An 18137-nucleotide genomic window follows, 5' to 3' on the forward strand; every position below is an offset into this window, starting at 1 on the left:
CTCAGAATAGCTCCAGACAAACTCTTTATTTCCTTTAAGATGAGAGGAGAGATGTGTTTCTTGTGTCACACAGCAACAACAAAACAAAGCCACAAACCTGATCAAATTCATACTTCACAAGGCATATAGTGTTGTGTGTTTATAGTTCTACCTATTCTAGAGGCAGAGACAGCTTAAGTGCAAGAATTGCAGGTTTGACTAGACCACAGTGCTGGATCACCTCAGGAACAAAAACATCTAAGGAGTTCCTCTCCCTAGCACATAAGGGGAGCTTTTACTGAGGCAGCTAGAACTCATCTCCACAGGTGGTCCTTTTCTTGACTCTAATGAAACTCTGAGCTCACCATTGTTAACACCGTGGAAATATTACAGCCAGAACCTTTCTTTTTAAACGTCTTACTCCCCTACCCCAACACTTATGTAAACGTAACATGGAATCATGCCTTGAGATTCGTTATTAATGAGAAAAGATACGAAAGCACAAGACCGCTATTCTTGAACAAGTCTTTAAGGTACACTTAAAAGTTTTTGCTCAATCTGGCTGGAGAAATGGCTCAGCAATTTAAGGACATTGAGTGCTCTTCCGGAGAAGCCAGGCTCAAACCCAGCACCCACAAGGCTGCTCACAACTGTCTGTAACTCCAAGATCTGACAGCCTCACACAGACATGCACGCAATGCAGGCAAAACACCGATGCACACAAAATAATAAATAAATTATAAAAAATTTGCCCAAATGAGATAGTGGGAAACTTTTCTTCTGAAATTCTTTTTATTGTTATATCGTTTTTGGTACCAAACGTGGGATTTGGAGGCAAAGGAAAATTACTCACAAACGTTATCTGCAAACTGAGAAACATTGAAAACGAACTATCCGGAAGGCAAAAAGCACTTGAGAAACTCCACCTTCGGAAGATGGAAAACTCCATCTTCGCAGAGGTTGAAAAAAGCGAAACTGAGCCCGATTGGCCCACGCGTCACCTTTCAAACTCCAGACCACCTCAGCAGCAGGCTCGGCGCGTCCGGGTCCCTCCTCCAGAAACGACCCACGGCGAAAGGCGCCGGGCCCGGAAGTGACGCCAAGGCTGCGACAACCGCGGCCGGCCGCTACGGAAGCGGTGTTCTGTTGCTGCAGAGACGGCCGGCTGTCGCCGATGGTTGTGGCGCCGGGACCATGACGGGGAAGAAGTCTTCCCGGGAGAAGCGGCGCAAGCGGAGCGGGCAGGAGGCGGCCGCCGCGCTCGCGGCCCCGGACCTGGTGCCCGTGCTGGGCGGCACCGCGGGCGGCTGCGGGAGCGGCGGCTGCTGCGGGGGCGCCGCCGGCGGCAGCGGCGGGGCGAGTGTGGCGGGCGGCGCGGAACGGAGCGAGCGCCGAAAGCGGAGGAGCACCGACTCGTCCTCCAGCGTCTCGGGCTCCCTGCAGCAGGTGCGTGCTTCGCCTCGCGCCGCCCCCCGGAGCCGCGGCCCCGTCTCGGGGGAGCCGGGCTGCGGAGCCGCGCGGGCGCGCACAGGAGCGCATTGTTAGTGCCGGGCTCCCCGGGGCCGCCGGCTCTCTTCCGAGCCCGTCCCCGCCTGCGTTTTCAACTTCCGAGTGTCTGCATTTACAGCCCAGTACCCCTCCCCTGTGAAACTTTCCCGGCTCTTTTCACTCGTGCGTTCCCCGTTCTCCCTTGAGGCTCTGTGGGTCGGCTCCTTAGTTAACAGATGCCGATGTGAGCGCTGATGGCTAACCTTAACGTTTTAATGGATTCTGATTATTCGCACATCACACATGGAAACACACACACACGCACACACACACACACACACACACACACACACACACACACACAAAACCAAACTGACAAATGAGACTCAAGTTCGGAAGTTTTTACCCACGTTCACAGTTTCGAGAATTTCGTAGTTCTTTCGTTTGAATTCAACACCGGACACCCCCACCTCCCAATGTTTCTTTATGCGTCCTCTACCTGCCGTGATACCACCATTTAATACAGTAGTTTATAACTTACTGTAAAAGGACGCGATGTTCTTAAAATTCGTCGAAAATAGAAAGGGAGCAGTTGAAAGCCCTTAGTACTGCTGCTTGATATGCACACTTTCTGCTGACCTGCAGCTACTTTTCATGGTTTCCTGTTACGTACGTAGTTGGGTAATATGCCATACACTCTGTGTTTTATTGACTTCCAAGTATCCACATATCTGTATTGATTAACATTTAGCTTTCTCGATTTTTACATAAAATAATACCAAATGGAACACGTTGTTCATGGATCTTGTGCAAGAGTTACATAGGCTTGGAGCTACGGAAGTGAAGCGCAGTGTCCAAAGTGTATGCGTTTTGAAAAGTTACGAATTCCTTTTCTATGCATCCTGGCAGCAGATCTGTGAACCCAAACCGTTTACAACAGATGAGTTGGGAAACAGAACCAAATGCTTTAAAAGGAATACTACTGATTTATAAAGTGCTGGCCTTTGCAAATCTTCACTAGTTTATGTTATCCTCTTAACAAATTCCCACCCTCAAACTACCCGCCCCACCCCCGTGTAGTCCTGGAACTTGGTATGTGTATGCTTTGTAGATCAGGCTGGCCTTAAACTTAGCATGCCCCCTCCTGCCTCTCTGCCTCTGTCTTTGGAACGCTGGCATTACAATTACAGGTGTGTCCCAGCACACCATTCCTGTTAGTCTGTCTTTTAGAGAGCCGTTCATCAGACTAATGGACCAAGTGGATAATACTTTGTTTTGATACAGGGTCTCACTGTGTGGTCCCTACTGGTCTGGAATTTGTAGAACAGGCTGGCCTCAAACTCACAAAGATTTACCTGCCTCTGTTTTAAGACTAATGGGATAAACCGGGCGGTGGTGGCGCACGCCTTTAATCCCAGCACTCGGGAGGCAGAGGCAGGCGGATCTCTGTGAGTTCGAGGCCGGGCTGGACCGACAGCCTCCAAAACAATACAGAGAAACCTTGTCTTGTAAAACCAAAAAAAAAAAAAAAAAAAAAAGACTAATGGGATTAAAATTAGGCATGTGCCACCGCACCTGTCTAACATTGTTTTAAAACGTATTTTCCTGATGAATAGTGATACTGAACATTTTTACATTTTTATTTAGCATTTGATTCCTTGTATAGATCCTTTGCCTGTTTTTTTTTTTCCTTTTAATCGGTGTTTCACTGAGAAGTCTCACAGAAATTTATATTAACCTTTAGTTTTAAACTTTTGTGTAGTGTATACGGGAAATGTTACAACTTTGTTTAAGGTATGCGGAAGCCTTTGATTTCTTTGTAGCCGTGCTGGTAGTCTCTTTTGATTTCTTTGTAACCAGTGCTGGTAGTCTCTTTTGCCTTCTAGATTTTGTGTTTTGGAAGATCTTAAAATTTATAAAATAATTCTGCATTTTCTTTTAATACTTTGCAAATCTCACAATTTTTTATTTTGTGTGTGTGTGTGTGTGTGTGTGCGCGCGCGCGCGTGCGCACGCGCGCGCATCGGAAGACAAATTGCAGGTGTTAGTTCTCTACAATTCATGGATTCCAAGGATTGGGCTCAGGCTGTCAGTATAGCAGCAAGCACTTTACGTGCTGAGCCACCTCGCCAGATTATTTATATATATATATATATATATATATATATATATATATATAGAGAGAGAGAGAGAGAGAGAGAGAGAGAGAGAGTGTTAGTGTGTCCCATTGAGTGTGTGCCACATGCATGCAGATCGCAGAGAGGACAGAAGAAAGAGGGCATGAGATCTGCTGATTTTAAGGGCATTGTAGGTGCTGGGGCCTGAGCTTCCATCCTCTGGGGAGAGCAGCAAGTTCTCTTAACTGCGGAGCCATCTCTCCTGCATCATACTTTGTAACATTACACCTTTAAATTGGGACTTGTGGGTGCAACAATTTATAAGATTTTCTTCCACCTAGTTACACTATTTGTTATTAATGATTTTCTGTAATACTGCTGCTCACACTGATTTTTTTCTTTTTTAGCACTTTTTTTGGTTATTCATTTTGAATTATCAAAACCTAGTCCAGTGTTAGATAGTAACAGTGACAGTGGGCATTCTCTTCCTATTTTGTTTTTAAAGTCAGACTCACTCCTTCCTCTCTTCTTCCTTGCCTGCGGTACTAAACCAGGGCCTTGAGCCTGCTAGGCAAATGTTCTAGTACTGAGCTACACATCCTGCTCCTACTGGGAGCAGTTCTTATGTTGTACCAGTAAGTATATTTGTGATAGATTGTGAAGGGTGACTTTGATCGGGTTAGGGAAATTTCTTCAAATGCTTTGGTGGGTATGTTTTTATCATGTGGCTTACTGACATGTATCAGCTAGTGTAATTTTAAGTATTGGTAAGCTAGTTGACAGTAAACTGTATATACTGTCTTGGGATAAGCCCTTTTTGGTGTGTTGCATCAAGTATTTTTACTTTGGGGTAGATATTTTTGTTTGTTTTTTATTTTTATTTTTTGGTTTTTTGAGACAGGCTTTCTCTATATTGTTTTGGAGGCTGTCCTGGAACTCGATTTTAGACCGGGCTGGCCTCACAGAGATCCACTTGCCTCTGCCTCCTGAGTGCTGGGATTAAAGGCGTGTGCCACCAATGCCTGGCAAAAATACACTCTTTTTTTTTTTTTTGGTTTTACGAGACAGGGTTTCTCTGTATTATTTTGGAGGCTGTCGGTCCAGTCTGGCCTAGAACTCACAGAGATCCGCCTGCCTCTGCCTCCCGAGTGCTGGGATTAAAGGAGGTTTGTACTTGTAATTCAGAGAAGGTCCTGGTGCTGGGAACATAAATGAGCATAAAGGGCCGGTGGGACAGGATATCACAAGAACCGCATGGAGTCATTAATGGTTTTAAATTAGCATGAGTAAGGACCCATTCTATAAAATTCATCTTGTAACACTATACAAAACTGAACCTCCCACTGAATGTGGGGAAGCCACTTCCATGGCTGTTACAATCTAGGAAAAATTATGGGCAGGAGTTTTGGAAGTAGATTTGAAAAGACTGACTAGTTATGGGGGATAGGAAATATAATTGTCAGAAATGTCTTAAATTATGGAAACTATTTGAACCTTTTGAATATGATTAAATCATACAACAGTTTAAAAATGACAGCTTGTGGTTGGAGTATGGCTTTGTAATTGTGACTTGTAACATTTGCTGCTGTTTTGTTTCTTCATATGAATGTAAGTAGAATGACAAAGCATTTATAGATTTTGGATGAATGGTCCCTGAAAGACTCTTCTATTTCTTCAAGTCTAAAATTTTAGGAAATGGTCCCGATGGAGTATATTTTCATTTGTGTCTTCTGAGATAAGTGTTTCTTTTATTACAGCTCCCTGTGTTAACTTCACTAGGGAGAGTAAAATTAAGGAGTGATGAGCAACTAAATTTTCTCTTCTGACTTTAGATAGATAATTGTGCAAACAAAAGGAATTTAGAAGTGTTTAATGAAGAATAATTCAGTGACAATAGATGGTGTCATGCATATATTCTAAGTATTTTAAATAGTGTTATTTAATAATTCCTTATTTTTTTAACTTGTAGGAAACCAAGTATCTTTTGCCAACTCTGGAAAAAGAATTACTCTTGGCAGAGCACAGTGATGTTGAAGAAGGTGGACTGGATCTGACTGTTTCATTAAAACCAGTTAGTTTCTATATATCAGACAAAAAAGAAATGCTCCAGCAGTGCTTCTGTATAATAGGAGAAAAGAAGTTACAGAAGATGCTCCCTGATGTGTTGAAGGTACTTTGCTGCATTAGTAGGCTGCACACACGTGAAACAGAACCTTCTTGTGTAGCAGTCATTTCACTGAATGTCGTGTGCGATTGGATGTTCTAATCTAAAACGAACTACTTGAAAGAGTGCAAGGAAGAGAATTTGGAAAACCTTAAATATTTAAGCATTTTTTTTTAAAGAAAAATATTTAGGCAGGTCATTTATTGACCCTGTGGAAAAAATTCTATTATTTTCCACTATTTACAATTGGAGTTAACAGGTATCTTTCTAATGCTTAAGAATGACATGCTGCTGTGTAACAGTCCACAATAGTTTATAGTAGCTTGTGTTTCATCAAGTTTATAGGGTTTGTGTATGTATTTCTGAAAACCTTAGGGAAATATGTGGTATTCTGATTTTATGGCTATAGAAAGCCCAAGCAAATCATAAGGGGAAGTATCTCATAAAGTCACTCCCTGAAGATTTAAATCGTTTTAAGAATTACATAAGATAAATCAGATACAGTTAAAGACTGACTTATACTTGAGTGTTTCCTTCTAATAACCATGGCTTTATGTATTCGTTCAAATCTCTGAAATATTCATGTCAACTGACAGCTATTCAGATTTCATCCCACTAAAAAACTCATAAGCATATTCTTGAGGCTTTAATTTGTTTGGTTATAAGATTTTGCTAATTGGAATTTTTCTTATAATTGCAGTTTTCCATTTTACATTGGAGCTATAGTACATAAATGCAATTTTTCTTAAATGTCATTTTCTTTAGAACTGTTCAGTAGAAGAAATTAAAAAACTATGCCAGGAACAATTAGAGCTCCTGTCTGAAAAAAAAATCTTGAAGATTCTTGAGGGTAAGAATAAATATTTCTACATTCTGCAAACTTATTAAGTGGTTCTCTGCTTAATTATTGAGATTTTCTTTCTGTTGTTTGAATGTGACTTAATTTTGTTATTGAGGAATCACTGAGGAATATCTTTACTTCTGTTTGTAATGAAAACTATAATTTATATATATCAGAATAGAATTTCCAAAAAAAATCCCCCAAATTTGATATGTAGTTTTCCCCAATCAATATATAGATAAGTCCATGTTTGTATACTATAATAAAATGAAATTAAAAAGAAAATTAGAAGTGCTGTAAAAAATCACCAAGAAGTTACATTTTCTGTATTTAGGACATTTTCTGCTTTATTTTCTTTATAACTTATAATGAGCTGTTGCATATTTCTCCTGTTCCAACAAGACCTAGATGCAATATTAGAATTGTTTGCACTTTTCTAGCATCAATGACTCACAAACTAAGATATTCTTTGATAACTTTTAGAATTTTGAATTTTCAAGTTATTTTTTGGGTTTGATTTGGACCTTTGAGAGGATTTTCTCATTTGTGTCACAGAAGAAACAAAATCAGATGCTTTTAATCTCAGAAACTGATTTTTTTAAAATTTTAATGTGAAGTAATGGGGTGGGAGAGATTGATCAGTGGTTAAGACTGGAGTTCAGTTCCCAGCAACAACATCAAATGATTCGCAGCTACCTGTAACTCCCCCATAACTCCATCCCCAGGGGATCATAGCATCTGGCCACTGCAGGCATCTTCTCCACCATGCATGCATGCATACCCGCACGCGCGCGCGCGCGCACACACACACACACACACACACACGCACGCACGCACACGCACGCACACACGCAGCAGCAACAACAAACAGCAACAAATGATTTTTTTTTTTTTTTACGAGACAGGGTTTCTCTGTATTGTTTTGGAGGCTGTCGGTCCAGCCCACAACAAATGATTTAATGCATTTTGTAATTCTGGAAATATATACACACATGTATATAGTCTCTAATTATGTACTTACACATTCTTATATGTATGTGATAAAGGGAAGACAATAAAAAAAAGTCAATTGTAAATATAACACTGGAGACTGGAGACATGGTTAAGAGCACTTGCTGCTCTTCTGGAGTTTCTGAGTATGGTTTCCAGCACCCACATTGGGTGGCTATAACCATCTGTAATGCCACTTCTGTCCTGTGTTGGCACTTGCACACATGTCCCTACTCACACACAGATACATACATATGTACACATAGATAAAATCCATCTTAAAGATACAAATAATAGAGGAATATTTTATAACTTTTTAAACCTTGCATTTCTTTTAAAGATGGTACTTTTAATATAATGATAAAATCATTTTATAAACATGTTTTTAGTAGTTCTTTTTTTTTATAAGGTGACAATGGTTTGGACTCTGATATGGAAGAGGAGGCAGATGATGGCTGTAAGGTGGCATCCGATTTAATCAGTCAGTAAGTTAAAACATAAGCACTTTGATTTTTATTTCAAAATTTTATTGTTATTCTTTTGAAGATCCCTGATTTAAAAGAAAAATAATGTGTGTGTGCTTGTATGCATGTATTGCCACATGTTGGTAGGGGGAGGCCAGAGGAGGGCATCAGATCTCCTGGAATGGGAGTTCCAAGTGGTTGTGAGCAGCCTTAAGTGGATGCTGGGAGCCAAACTTGGATATTCTGGAAGAATAGGAAGTGCTCTTAACTGCTGAGCCATCTTTCCAGCCTCTCTTTGAAGATTATATGATTGATTTTCTAAGGGTATGTGTGTGTGTGTGTGTGTGTGTGTATGAGAACCTTTATATAAATATGTATGTATGTATAAATTCATTTGATTTATTTTTACATGTACATATATATGTGTATTATTGTACATATATAATTGGAATATTGTGAAGATTAAACAGTACTTGAAATTTTGAGAACGATTATCAATGGGAAATAGCATGAATAAGTGCGTGAATACAGAGTTAAGCTGAAGTCTAGTTTTTTTCATGTTTAATAGAATGTTACTGAGTAAGTATATAGCTCAAAGGGACAGTTTCACATTAAAAGTGTAGAGAGGGGATGGAAATTGACTCATCAGTCAAAAGCACTAGTTGTTCTTCTAGAGGATCCCAGTTTGATTCCCGGCACCCCCACGGTTGCTCACAACCATCCTCAACTCCAGTTCCATGGGACCTGATGCCTATTCCTTCCCTCTTTGGGCACTAGGCATTATGTGATTCACTTGTATGTAGGCAAAGCACTCATAAATATAAACTAAAATGAATCTAAGAAAAACATTTTTCTTTTTTTTTTTTTTTATACAGGGTTTCTCTGTGTAGCCCTGGCTGTCCTGGAACTCACTTTGTAGAGTAGGCTGGCCTCAAACTCAGAGGTCTGCTTGCTTCTGCCTCCTGAGTGCTGGGATTAAAGGCATGTGCCACCATTGCCCAGCAAGACATTTTTTTAAAGGTCTTGCTATGTTCCTTGGCTGTGTGTAGAGAAACAGACTTAGTCGTGATGTACCTCTTGCTTTAAGTCATTTGACAACATAGAAAATGTTCACATTTTAAATAAATCATTTTAGTAGCTTTTTTAAAAGAAAACACTTAGTGCTAATCCTTTATATAATACAGAAATGTACATTATTAAGTTTATTCAGTTTAAATATTTGCTAAACCTGTTACTTTTTAGTACTTTTATGTTTCTTCTCCTCTACCCTTTTCTTCCCATCTCTCTCCCCAACCCCTTCTGTCCCTTCCTCACTTCTCCTTTTAATTGTCGTTCTGGAAATTGAACCTGAATCTCACACATGCTAGGAGTCTTTGTTCCACCAAGGTGTATCCCTTGCCCTCAATTTCTTTAATTAAATATTTTGTTTCTTGATGTTACTTTTAGAACCTTGAATTGAGTTTTTGCTTGATTACTTTTATTTTCCCTTTATTCATTTCCCTTCATTTTTTAGGTATTGTTGATGTTTAATGCTTTATTGTCACATACCTGAGCAATATTGTTACATTTTTTAGTGTGGAAGCCATTTAATGGTTACAGGGTTAGAATAGAAATTTGGTTCTTTATAAAATTACAGTAAGGGTTTGGAGAAATGGCTCAGTGCTTACAAGCACAGGCTGCTCTTCTAGAAGACTTGGTGTCTTAATTAGAGATTTTATTGCCGTGAAGAGACCATGAAGAGACCATGACCACAGCAAGTCTTATAAAGGAAAACATTTAATTGGGGTATCTGGCTTACAGTTTCAGAGGGTTAGTCCATTATCTTCATGTTGGGAACATGGTGGTGACATGCTGGAGTAATAGCTGAGAGTCCTTTATCTTACAGGCACAGGAAGTTGACTGAAACAATGGGCAGTACCCTGAGCAAAGCCTACCCCCCACAGTGACACACTTCTTCCAATAAGACAATACCCACTCCAACAAAGCCACCCCTCCTAATAGTGCCATTCCCTATGAGATTATGGGGGTCAATTACATTCACACTATCATAACACTTGGTTTGAATCCCAGCTCTCAGGGCTTCAACATCTTCTTCTAGCCTCCACGGGTACTAGTCATGCATGTTGTGTACAGAGATACATTCAAGAAAATACCCATACCCATTAAAAAAACTCATAAAACCAAAAAAGTTAGAACAAGGGCTAGCTATGGATTTTAGCTCAGTGGTCCAGTTCTTGCTTAGTATGAACTAGACCCTGGGGTTTAACCCCCTAGAACCACAACAACAAAATTCAATATTAAACTTTTGGATTATTATAATGAAGAAAGTTTTACATAAATGCAAAGCCAGTGTGATAAAGAACCCACTGTGTGATTAGACAGCTCATGTTCTGTCAGATAGACAAAGCAATTGTAAACACAGGCTGAGCATCTTTAACCAGAGATCTTAAGTCCAGGCTCTAGGACTTCTTGATTTTTTATGTTGCCACTTAACAAATGTTTTTGAATTTCTGGCTTGAGATTTTTAGTTTAGGGATCTTCAACAGGCAAATTGTATACAACTATTGGTAAATACAGAAATCTTTGAACTGGAATTGTACTTGTTCTGAGCAGTGTGGATAAGAGACATGTATCTATTTCCACACATTGTTATTGTAGTCAGTAGTGGAACTGGTAAGTGCCAGATTATTGATTTCTTTGAAGTTACTGGCGAATACTGGCTTTTATTTTTATTATTTGTTTCTTTAATGACTTATTTTTTCTAGATTTATTTTTGTGTGTGTGTTTGTGCTATGTGTATGTATCTGTATGCTGTGTGTATCTGTGTGCTGTGTGTATGTATCTGTATGCTGTGTGTATGGGTATATGTAGAGGCAGGAGAGGGTATTAAATGCCCTAGAGCGGGAGTTGCAGGCTGCCTGATGTGGGTGCTGGGATCCAAATCCGAGTCCTTTGGAAGAGCAGTGTGCACTTGTAACCACTCAGCCATTTATCTCTCTAGGATGCAAGAACTCCAGGACTTTGATCCTGACCTCATGCTTCAGCCTCTTTCTTAAGTAGCTGAGACAGGGTTTCTCTGTAGCTTTGGAGCTTGTCCTGGAGCTTACTCTGTAGACCAGACTGGCCTCGGGCTCACAGAGATCCAGCTGTCTCTACCTGAGTGCTGGGATTAAAGGCATGTGCCATCACAGCCTGGCTGAGACCCCAGTTTTTATTACTATGATGTAGGACCAGTGAGATGAGTCATTGGGTACTTGCTGTCTAGTCTGATGGCCAGAGTTTAATCTTGGGACTCATATGTTGGAAAAAGACAACTAACTCCCCAAAATTGTGGTTTTGGCTTCTCCACAGGCACTCACCACAACTCTACACACACACACACACACAAATAAATGCATGAAAAAAAAACATTTTTTAAAGAATGTCAATGTGAATGGAGGAGACATCTTGGAGTATAAAATGTAAAATGATAGTGCTGGGAAAGGGAGGGGATTTGGGAAGACTCCAGCTTTAGCTCCTGCTGCTTCTTGGAGCAGAATAAGCTACATAAGCAAACCTGTGGACATAAGATAGCAAACTAAGGTCTTCAGACAGAATGCAGGCAGGGCATTTCATTTACCTTGTTATTGAACAAAATTGGAGGCCCAGAATAAAGACCGATTTTCCTTTTCTCAAAGCTTGCAAAGGCAGCTTAAGAAGCCTTTGCTGATAGTATCCTTTTGGATTTTGCTTTGTACTTCGAGGGTCAATTGAGCTCTATTCATCTAAGGGGAAGTGAACTAGTGGGTAGATTCACGTAAACCTTTTTTCCAGGCTTCAGCAGAAGAGTCAGCTTGGTGTATTTGGTGCTTAAACTTCCATGTCCTATGACCTGCTGTTTTTCACTTTAGTGAATGTTTATCGTGTGATCAGGCTGCATGCTATGGGAATTGTCTGTCATGAGCAGACAAAAAAGGCTGAAAGGAACTCAGTAATGTCTATTGAGCCCTGAGTTAATAGAATACAGGAAAGAAAGCTTTAACAAGATAGTAGGACTGCTTGAGGAAATACAGTTAGAGCCACAAATGTAATTTGGGGAACTAACACTATTCTGTGTTTTTTTAACTCACTAGGCTGACTGATAAAAAGATTGGTTATGACTGGGAACTGAGTCATTGTCCCAAACAGGTAGAACAGGCAGATAAATACAGAACACTACAGAAAAACCTTGAAAAATATTTAACTCACAGTTTTTAGAAGATCTGTCATGGGTCTATTGGGAAAAACAAAAAACTATATGTTTTGAGTTAAAAAAATTTTGCCTTAAACTCTATAGGGAGGAATAATGAGAGATCCTAAGGGCTACATTATGTCCTGAGATTCATTTGTTAGGTCTTACCCAGCAGTGACTGTGAATGTAACCTTACATAGAGATAAGATGGGTGCTGTGTCCTGATATTAAGAAGCAAGTGAATACATTAGAACACACTAGAAACTAATCCATCTATCCAGACAGCTGTGTTTCTAAGTAAACTGGGGTTAGAATTGAGTAGGGAACTTCTTCCTGGCACTGGCTTCTTCCATGAACCACGATTAGGCTAAGGGTACTCAGAATGCCTGATGGTGCCCAAAGAAGTTGAGCCAAGCAGCTCTTGCTGCCAGACTAAACAGAGCAGAGGAAGAGTCAACTTTACTCTTGACTCTGGGGCTTCCTGTTGTACCCCTTCTTCACCAAATCTAGCAAGAAGAATGCTGGGAGAAAGTGACTTCTGTTCCTAGTATCACATAGCCCAGTTTAAAGGGAACTTTTGGACATGAGAGAAAAAAACCCTATAATTAGTCTAAGAACTTTTTTCGTATTGAAAAGAAATTAAAAAATAAACTAAAAGAACATTGACAAAATGAAACAGCAGAGGCAAAAGGTGAAAACTAAAGATAGAAAACACAGACCTTTAGCCGTTTTTGAACTCTGTCTTTGTAAGGGCTTTCTATAGAGAAGATCTTTTTGATTTGAAGGTAGTAAGTGAAGGTCAGTTACAATAGAAAGCGAGGAGATGCTCCATAGGTACATGTGAGCTTAAAACAAATTAGAATCCACAGGTGTCATTGTATATACAGCCACGAAACTAGCAAATACATGGTCTTCATGCAAATACAAGTAGATCCCCACAGAAGTGGAAAACATGGAGACTGATACAGGAGAAATTGGAAAGTTGAATGGAGTTCTGTTGAAGAAGCACCAAAACAAGATGGGTGCATTCATATTTGAACTGCTTCTTACTTAGATAAGTCTGCAGGTCTAATGGTCAATAAGTGCAACTATTACTATTCATAGACAGATTTATCTGTACAGTACCTAGAAAAAGATTTTCAGTTTACTTTGTGTTTTTTTTTAAAGACAGGGTTTCTATGTGTAGCAGTCCTAGCCCTAGATGTCCTGGAACTTGCTCTGTAGACTAGACTGGCTTCAAACTCACAGAGATTCACCTGTCTCTGCCTCTCAAGTATGGGATTAAAGGCATGAGGTACAATTACCTGGATACTTTATGATTTTTGGCATATTCTTTATAACGATACTCGAAGCTATATAGGGAAAACAATATATTTATTTACCAGAGAGAGAGAGTCGCACAGACCAGGAGTTAGAAGCGTGGGTGGCTTCCAGGCGAAAAGGGAAGCCCCTTTTCCTTTCACTTCCTTTTATCTCTTCCTTGACCCTGCCCTGTTGGGCAGATAGCTTTGTGGGGTTCACTCCTACAATTCTTAATATCCAAAATGTTACAAGTAGTGCCAGGAAAGTATATGAGAGATTTTAAGTTACTTCAACTGGTGAATATAAATTTGCAGGTGTAAACAAATAGTGTATCACGTAAGTGCACTGTTCATCATGTAGAATTTACTCCAAGAATTTTACAAGAAAACCTAATTAGAAAATCTGTTAGCATAATTTATATTACTAAATTGAAGGAGAAATTATATGACCTTATAAGTATAAATAGAAAAGGCCTTTGGAGAATGTTCAGCTATCATTTTACTTGTAATGAATTATAGAAATGATCCCTGAAAGTATAGTCTATCATTTTACTTATATATAAGTATACTTGCATATAAATGATGTTTTGATCCATTATGAAATTACTATTAGGCAAGCAAATAAGCCTACCCATTGCCAGCCTGGCAGGTGGTCCTGGGTTATGTAAGAAAGCAGGCAGAGTAAGCCATGGGCAGGCAAGCCAGTAAACAGTACCTGACTTCCTTTCATGATGGACTGTGTGTAACTAACTAAGCTGAAATAAACCCTTTCCTTTCTAGCTTGTTTTGGTCATGGTGTCTTGTCAGAGCAATTGAAACCTAACTTGGACAATTGAGTAGACTAGCAAATGTTTATAATGCTGGCACTTATGAGGTTGAAACAGGAAGGTAGTAAATTCAAGGACAGCCTGGACACTGGGCAACCTGCGAGACCCTGTCTCAAAAAAAGAAAAACAAGGAGAATGAGATCTACAGATTCTGGATATCTGATAGCTACAATTTCTAAATCACTGTAAGGAGGCAAACAAGTTACATAGGTAGTCTAAAAACATTACTGTCTCAGCTTTCCTAATTAGGAATTGTGTCAAAACTTATGAAATGTACAGATTAAGATAAATTGCTTAGCAAAAGTAACACATAAGATAATGCAGAGCCTGGGAATTAACATGGTACCTCCTTCTGAAGATTGGCTAGAAGAGAGGCTTTATTATAATTAAAGTTGCACTAAAGATAAGACTAGTTGGTTGGCCTATAATGTAATATGATTATGCTCTAAAGAATGTGTTTGTAATGAAATTTAAGTCTTGAATAGTACAGTGAAATAATCAGCATGGGGATTTTTATATGTAAAGGATAAAAATACAAACACTTCAGGGAAATCATAGCAATGTTTCAGAACTGTTATTGCTAAATACCTTTTTATGAATTTTTAAATGGATGTGTTTTTATTGCAGGATGTGTCTGTAGAAATGAATTTGTATTTCCCTATAGGTAATGAGAAATGAGGAAATAGTATCATAGTTTTAGAGGTTAGGATATTTTGAAATTCTCAAAATAAGTTACATTGCCAATTATATATGAAACTCTGGGACTGTTCCAGTCATTCCTAACATTTTTCCCAGAATGTGTGCTTTGAATTAGCTACCAAATTCAACTTTTAATGTTAACTTTTTAATATACAGGTGTGTTTTAATTTTAGAAATACATTTATCTAACTGAACCGTTTATAAAACTTAGAATTTGTAAAGAGAATTGTTTTTTTTTTAAGAATTACTTCATTTTCCAGTGAGATGGCTCAGAGGATAAAGGTCTCTGCTATCAAACCTTGTCACCTGAGTTTAGTCCCTGGGACCCACAGGGTAGAGAGAGAGCTGAGTCCTGTAAGTTGAGCCCTGATCTCCACATGTGCATGGTGGCAGATGCATGACCCCTCCCACACAGTAAGAATGACCTAAAAGGCCCATACCATAAGATGGTTCAGCGGGGAAAGGCCTCTGCTACCAAGTCAGGCAGCTTGAGTTTGATCCAAGAACCCACATAGTATAAGTAAGACAACTGACTCCCACAAGTTTCTGACCTACCTGTGCATGCCTGTCCACACATACATGTGTGTGCGCACACAGAGAGACAAAATAAGATATGGTAAAAAGTAAATTAAAAAACTGCTTGATGTCTTTAATTCCAGCAATGAGACACTATTTCACAGCTAGCATCACAGCTAAACAGAAGAAATGGTTCATGTGACTGTGAGAAAATAGCCAATAAAAGCAGCTTAAGGAAGGGTGTGCTATTTTAGCTCCCATTTCAGAAAATGCAGTTCATTAAGATAGGAAAGGCATGGCAGCAGTAGCCTGAGACAGCTGGTCACATTGCATCCACAGTCAGGAAGCAGAGGCAGATGCTGGTGCTCAGTGCTTTTCTCTTCAGTCCGGGAACCCAGCACGTGGGATGGTGCTGTTTTTCTTTAGCGTGGGACTTCCTTCCCCACTTACACTTTTCTGAATATACCCTCAACTACACACCCAGAAGTGAGTGTCTATCTTCATTCTAATCTAGTCAGCTTGACAGTGAAGATTAACTACCATTCGTAGAGATAGATTGATCCTTCCTTCCTCCTCCTCTTCCCTCCTCCCTCTCCTTCATTCCTTCTCCTCCTCTTCCTTTTTTTTTTTTTTTTTCTTGGCGTGAGACAGGGTCTCACTGTAGCTCTGACTAGTCTGGAACTCCCAGAGATCCCAGAGGTCTACCTGCCTCTGCCTCCTTGACTGCTGGCGTTAAAGGTGTCGCCACACCTAGCTCCCCTCCCTCCCTCCCTCCCTCCCTCCCTCCCTCCCTCCCTCCCTCCCTCCCTCCCTCCCTCCCTCTCTCCCTCCCTCTCTCCTCTCTCCCCCCTCCCTCCCTCCCTCCCTCCCTCCCTCCCTCCCTCCCTCTCTCCTCTTTTCCCTCTCCCTCCCTCCCTCCCCCCCCTCTCATTTTGGAGATCCTCAAACTTTAACATGGTTAAAGCTTCAGTTAGCTTTATTTAGTTAATAGTTTGAAAGTACTGTATTAGTTTAATGTAATCGCTTGGTTTCTTTATAAGCTAAGCTATTCCACCTTCAAAACAGTTTTCCTATGTATTCTTTATAGCAGAGTAGATGCTTTAGGAGCTAGAACAGGAGGATGTAGTGCATAAATGGTGGGGTTGGTGACTGCTTTGCCTTTGCACTAAAGGGTTTAGTTTAGGAATTATTGGGCCCTTCAGTCTTAAGAGCAGCAACTAGAATTTGTTCAGGACCACTTATCAGTTGTTGAACCCTAGCAGTGAACTATTGTAGAACTCTGTTGTCTATTTAGTTACAAAGCTCAGTTGGAAGCCAGCCATTAGTAGCTGTGTTAATTTTCCTGTTGTGCTGTCATAATACAGCTGCTCACTACCTTTTGTTTTTTTATAAGGATGGTGATGTCTGTTTAGTGGTTCAGCTCAGCTATTGTAGGGTGCTAAGAGTTTATTTCGTTAGAGAAACTTCCCTTGACCATGTTTGCATAAATACATTTAAAAAAGATGAATGCTGTTTATCCAAATACCAGCTGCTCTCAAATAGCTTTTTAACAAAACTTGAACTTGTTAGTGTAAGCACTTTGACAGATTGGATGGGATGGACATGGATGGATTATGGCACTCGGGAGTCACAGAATGCTGAGTGTCACAGCTTGGATGGGAAGGTATTCTGGCAGTCAGGAGCCAAGGAATACCACAGGTCACAGTAAGCATAGCAGTTTATAGCCTTGCTTCAGGGAAAGGCTTCCCTAGTGTATCAGCTCTGCTCCTGCAGGAGAGGGTTTCCTGGCGAAGTTGTTACAGTTCAGCTCCATTTCTCCTGGAGAGTGTAACAACTTCAGTTCCCAGGGAAAGGTTTATCCCGGTGAAAAGTGTTTCAGCTCTGCTCTGCTCTGTTCTACCCAGGGTGGTCCCTGCTCCAGTGAGAGAAGATCTCACCCAAACCTCATTCAAGAGTCTTATTGGGAAGGAAGAATCCAGGAGAGTGGCTGCCCTCTACCAGAGTGGTAGAGGACAGCCGGGTAGCACGAACAGCCACAAGCTGAACAGACAGAGGGTTTATATAGGGCTTCTTCAGTGGTGTAGTTTTCCAGGGTGGGGATTGCTCAAATTTCAGTCCCTGAGCTTAGGATGGCTAGATCTGCTTAGGGATTGGTTAGTTTTCTGCAAGGGTTAGGGTCAGATTTGGTTCTGGTTTCAGGGCCGAAGTGTGTTTCTTTCTCTGGTCCTTTTTAGCCTTTTGGTTCTAGTTTTAGGGCCAGGTGTATTTATTTCACTGGTTCTGATTCCAGGGACAAAGTGTGTTTCTTTGGCACTGGTTTCAGGGTAATGGTACATTTCTTTGATTCTGTGTTTCTTTGGCTCTGCTCAAGGTGTGTTTCTTTGGCCGGACCCTTTTCCCTATAGTTAGAAATAAGTCCTTCATAAGCCATTTATTAAACTTAAATGCAGTAAAGTGTTTGAGTACTGTGAATGCCCCTGAGTTTGATTAAAAGGCAGCCCTAATTTACATTACAATCTAATATTTTTGTCAATGGTTTTT

At 40.2% G+C, this 18137-nt stretch overlaps 1 protein-coding gene across 2 annotated transcripts in view; it reads left to right on the forward strand.

Annotated features, from left to right (window-relative positions):
• Window positions 1–1088: 1088 nt before the first annotated feature.
• Window positions 1089–18137, forward strand: part of Caap1 (caspase activity and apoptosis inhibitor 1) — a 48056-nt gene continuing 31007 nt past the window's right edge. For both annotated transcript variants that reach the window (XM_040757161.1, XM_040757162.1), the window contains exons 1-4: window positions 1089–1425; window positions 5554–5754; window positions 6514–6598; window positions 7989–8064. In XM_040757161.1, coding sequence (XP_040613095.1) covers window positions 1174–1425; window positions 5554–5754; window positions 6514–6598; window positions 7989–8064 — 614 coding nt within the window. In that variant the 5' untranslated portion in view covers window positions 1089–1173. The remainder of the gene's footprint in view (window positions 1426–5553; window positions 5755–6513; window positions 6599–7988; window positions 8065–18137) is intronic.

Source organism: Mesocricetus auratus, unplaced genomic scaffold (assembly GCF_017639785.1).
Source record: "Mesocricetus auratus isolate SY011 unplaced genomic scaffold, BCM_Maur_2.0 Super-Scaffold_100014, whole genome shotgun sequence".
NCBI lineage: Eukaryota > Metazoa > Chordata > Mammalia > Rodentia > Cricetidae > Mesocricetus > Mesocricetus auratus.